The sequence below is a fragment of the Trematomus bernacchii genome, unplaced genomic scaffold (assembly GCF_902827165.1).
Source record: "Trematomus bernacchii unplaced genomic scaffold, fTreBer1.1, whole genome shotgun sequence".
Lineage (NCBI taxonomy): Eukaryota > Metazoa > Chordata > Actinopteri > Perciformes > Nototheniidae > Trematomus > Trematomus bernacchii.
Genome location: NW_022987966.1, coordinates 3,560,735 through 3,565,883, shown reverse-complemented (window position 1 = coordinate 3,565,883; position 5,149 = coordinate 3,560,735). Strand labels below are relative to the sequence as shown.

General features: G+C 43.7%; 1 protein-coding gene across 1 annotated transcript; it reads left to right on the top strand.

Annotated features, from left to right (window-relative positions):
- Nucleotides 1-2,624: 2,624 nt before the first annotated feature.
- LOC117471093 (nuclear factor 7, brain-like) lies at nt 2,625-4,612 on the top strand. The gene is made up of 2 exons (XM_034115893.1): nt 2,625-2,784; nt 3,175-4,612. The coding sequence occupies exon 2, from the start codon at nt 3,232-3,234 to the stop codon at nt 4,447-4,449; it is 1,218 nt and encodes a 405-aa protein (XP_033971784.1). The 5' UTR covers nt 2,625-2,784; nt 3,175-3,231; the 3' UTR covers nt 4,450-4,612.
- The last annotated feature ends 537 nt before the right edge of the window (nt 4,613-5,149 follow it).

The following is a 5,149-nucleotide window of genomic DNA, read 5'->3' as shown; positions in this document are numbered from 1 at the left end:
ATGATTATGAATACAAATAAAATAAAAGAAGCCTCCCGTGAGTTACTACAAGCTATAAAGTAGATTTAAAAAAAAACGTTTTATAGAATAAAAGCTCACTGCTGGACGTTGTAGAAATGCGTGTGTGCACCACGACAAAGGAGCGTCATTCACTTTACATTGGGGTTGTGTCATTTCATTTCATTTCAAACCTTTATTTATCCAGGTTGTGTCCCATTGAGATCATTGATCTCTTTTTCAAGGGAGACCTGCTCAAGTAGGTTCCACATGAAACATTAAAAACATAAACAGAACAACAAAAAGGACATCATACAGTATCATTACAGGGATTACAATTTACATAACTATCCACATGAACAGGTACCAACAGCTTCCGATTGAGTAGCATCCAACCGAGCTTTAAAAACATTTAGTGGCACCAGATTGCTCAGTTTCCATTTCAATTGCAGACTATTCCAGGACAGTGGAGCTGCGCATCTAAATGCTATCTTCCCTAAGACAGTCCTAGCAGTTGGCACATTTAATAAAACCACAGCATGCGATCTCAGGCAGTAGCCACTTACAATTTGCCGTGAGATCAGGGAGCAGATGTAGGATGGAAGTTTCCCTAACATGGCTTTATATATAAAAATGTACCAGTGACTGAGCCTCCGTACAGTTAGTGAAGGCAGACCAGCCCTTGCATACAGGGTACAGTGATGGGTTAATGCTTTACAGTTTATCACAAATCTCAGTGCACTGTGATACGCAGCATCTAACTTGACCAGGCAATTGGCAGGTGCATTCATATAAATCAAATCACCATAGTCCAGCACAGGTAAAAAGGTCACAGAGACTAGCCTTTTCCTGGCCTCGAGCGAGAAACAGGACTTGTTCCTGTAGAAGAAACCTAGCCTAACCCTCAGTTTTTTAAGCAGGTTATTGACATGACGTTTAAAAGTGAGACAATCATCAAGCCAGATACCAAGGTATTTGTAACAGGCAACCACTTCAAGTTTTATTCCTTGCGTAATTACAATATCTAAAACAGGCTCTGGTGTCTCTTTAGCTTTTGAAAAGAGCATTACCTTGGTTTTATCAACATTTAAAAGAAGCTTTAGTTCAGAGAGCTGAGTCTGAATAATGTTAAAAACAGCTTGCAATTCAACAACAGCCTCCTTAATGGAGGGACCTGCACAGTACATAACGGTATCGTCCGCATACAAATGTAAGGTTGCTCCATGTTTGCGTGGTGCAGACACGTAAATGTAGCAAAGTTTGTGACTCCACCACGCACTGCGGTGTTAAGGAGTCGTGGTGGAGTCACGCATTCTGGTGAGACCAGGTTGTCCAGCCCATATCAATAACATACCAAACTACAGGCTAATGTGAGATTCAGAAATTAGTTTTAAAAATTATGTTTTCATGTTATAGTAGGCCTACCTTACATGAACCTGTTTGAAACCTTAATGACCCCATGATGTGATTATTTATATCTTAAAACCTTTAACAACTATATTTAGATGTTCATAAATATCTACATTTATGTATAAATACATGTGTAGCAGTTAGACAAACATAATTAATAGATCTCATTATTACCTATTATGTGTACTAAAAAATAAAGTTTACTGAGCCCCCTTTTTGTTTTAATTTATTAATTAGACAAAATGATTTGTGCTTAAAGTCATATACTGTTGTGTCTCAAACGGGTAGATTATTAATTAATTTGCCTAATAGTTGCTTAAAATGCTACAATAACATTTGCAATTCGTTTTTAATCTGCCATGTACGGTATCAATGTCTCTCAGCCACCGTAGTGTCGTGTCAGGTGGGCGTGTCGTGTCAGGTGGGCGTGTCGTGTAGGGGGCGTGTCGTGTAGGGGGCGTGCCGTGTACTTGCTGCGACTGCAGCTAGACCATATTGTGAATTTCACTTACCGAAGAAACTGCATTCAGGGACGGTCTGTTTTAACCGCAGAGCCATAAGATAAAGATATCCAAGAATACTCCACCAGGCACCAACACAACAAACACGTCCGGGTTCAAGTTGTGTTCCCGGGATCAGCCGAGCAGTTGAGCCCAGGGGCGGACTGGCCATCGGGACGTTCGGGATGAATCCCGATGGGCCGGTACTGAAGTGGGCCGATCGGACGATGTGGGCCGGTCGGATAAGACACTAGCACTAGCACCCCCCCCCCCCGTTGACAATTTACTAGCGGTATTTACTAGCGGTATTTTCTTGCGGCACCGAGGTGGGCCGGTCGGATAACTCACTAGCACACACACCCTTCTGCAGACTGCTCCTACTGGCCACTAGATGAACTGCAGTTTGAGGCACTTCCTTATTGGCCTCCCGGCTCTGCCCCAGAGTTTGCCGCTTGGTGTGAACCCGAACCTTCTGAAAAATGAAACAATGTAACAAACTGTCGTCTGGTGCACACCAGAGAAGCAGAATTTTAGGTGTGAATGCGACCTAAGACTGTACAACTGAATGATACTCTATGAGCTACTTGATGGTTAAAATGTTCCGTACTGCAGAGATAAAATGAGGTAGAACCAGTTTACTGATTACGGCTGATGAGGTGTGGCTGGTGTTTATGGAAGACATACCTCTGTTTATCAGGTGAACAAAGAGATAAACCAGGAAACATTGTGTTATTCTTCCTCACTGCAGAGAGACAGACGGACTGAAAAACAGACGATCAGATTCACCTTCAGACCAAACTAACAACTTCCTCTGAGTTCAGCTACAGGAGAGAAAAGTGGAAACTACAACTGCTTCAACCTGCTCCACACCCTGAAGGTGAGTGGAAAACAAAGTGAATTTCAGTGAAGTCAATAGAGGAGGGGGGAGGGGAGCCATGACTGACTGTACTTCCTGTCTGCTGTGTTTCAGCTTCACTCCGAGACAATGTGGATAATAATAATAATAATAATAATAATACATTACATTTATAAAGCGCTTTTCCTGGTGCTCAAAGCGCTTACAAGCAAGTAAAACAAAATAACACAAAAGTAAAAAGTGCTAAGCTAGCACGAGGGGTGCTAGCTATAAGGGCGAGGGGTTAGTGGATTAGGAGTTGAAGGCAAGTGTGAAAATGTGAGTTTTGAGGGATTGTTTGAATGATGTGATCTCTGTTGTCGGGTCTGTCAGGAAGTCTTTAGAGAGCCTGTTCTTCTGTCATGTCTGCAGAACTGGTGGAGAGAGAAACCAACACAAGAGTGTCCAGTCTGTAAGACAATATCATTAATGGATCATCCTCCCTGTAACCTGGCATTGAAGAACCTGTGTGAGGCCATTTTACAGGAGAGAGATCCGAGATCTTCAGAGGCTCTCTGCAGTCTGCACTCTGAGAGACTCAGACTCTTCTGTGTCGACCATCAGCAGCCAGTGTGTGTCGTCTGCAGAGATTCAAGAAAACACACCAACCACAGATTCAGACCCATCGATGAAGCTGCACGACAAAACAAGAAGGAGCTCCAGAAATCTCTGCAGCCCTTAAAGGAGAAGTTAGAGATTTTTAAACTACTTAAAGATGTGTTTGATCAAACAGCAGGACACATCAAGGTCCAGGCCCGACGCACAGAGACGCAGATTAAGGAGCAGTTTAAAGAACTTCATCAGTTTCTAGAAGAGGAAGAGGAGGCCAGGGTGGCTGCACTGAGGGAGGAAGAGGAGCAGAAGAAGACGATGATGGAGGAGAAGATGGAGGCTGTGAGCAGAGAGATAGCAGCTCTTTCACACACCGTCAGGGCCACAGAGGAGGAGCTGAGAGCTGAAGACGTCTCCTTCCTGCTCAACTACAAGGCTGCAGTGGAGAGGCTGCAGCGCCCCCTGCTGGAGGATCCACAGCTGCCCTCAGGAGCTCTGATAGACCAGGCCAAACACCTGGGCAACCTCAGCTTCAACATCTGGAGCAAGATGAAGGACATGGTGTCCTACTCTCCTCTCATTCTGGACCCAAACACTGCTCATCCAAAAATCATCCTGTCTGAAGATCTGACCGGTGTGAGAGAAGGAGAGAGACAGAAACTTCCTGATAATCCAGAGAGGTTTGATAAACACGGCTTTGTCCTGGGATCTGAGGGCTTTAACTCAGGGACTCACAGCTGGGATGTCCAGGTTACAGACGGTGCAGGCTGGGGACTGGGTGTGTTAGCAGAGTCTGTCCAGAGGAAGGGAGTCATAGAGTCTGGATTATGGAGAATAGGTTTCTATAAAGGTAAATACTCAGCATGGTCACCACCAGATCCACGCACTGATCTCAGCCTGCAGAAGAAGCTCCAGAGGGTCAGAGTGAATCTGGACTGGAACAGAGGAGAGTTGTCGTTCTCTGATCCTGACACTAACACACACATACACACCCTCACACACACTTTCACTGAGAGGCTGTTTCCACTCATTCACACTAGGGGTAAAGTGAAGATATTACCACTGAAGGTGTGTGTGACCAAACACCAGGCCTGAGTCTGAAGCTGGCGTTAGGTTATTAGAAAGTGACACACAGCTAAACAAATACAAATGTATATATATTTTACAGTTTCAACTTTACCTGAAGCATGTCTTAAAGGTGGGGTAGGTAAGTTTGAGAAACCGGCTCGATATCGCTAGAATTTGAAAATACACAGCCGGAGAAAATCTGCCACTTCCTTACAGAGCCCCTCCTCCAACACACACGAACGCGCACATGACCAATGAGGGCACGAGATAAGTTTGTGCACAGATGGAAGGCTGACAGGCAGGTAGGCCATCCAGTTATTTTAGCCGGGCCGGCTAAAATGATTGGTCGTGCTTTTTACAGTACTACAGCTTCCACAGATGAAGTTTTTTTGGGGATTTTTTGTCAAAGCACTTAAGATATTCATTGCTATCGGGATGTTAAGAGCATTCCATGGAATATAACAAAAAGTGTATCTCGAGCCGGTTTCTCAAACTTACCTACCCCACCTTTAAGTCAGAGCAGTTCACAAGCTAAGCTAACTAGCTATCAGCTAAGTAGCATTTGCATATAGACCGAAATAACCTGAAACACAAAAAAATTGTAGCACTTTGGTTTGAAATATTTGTAATTGCAGTTTTGGTTCATATGGTTGATTGCACTTATAGTCACTTTAGATCAAACCATTAACTATATTTTAAACATATTTCAACATCCACTAAGCATAGT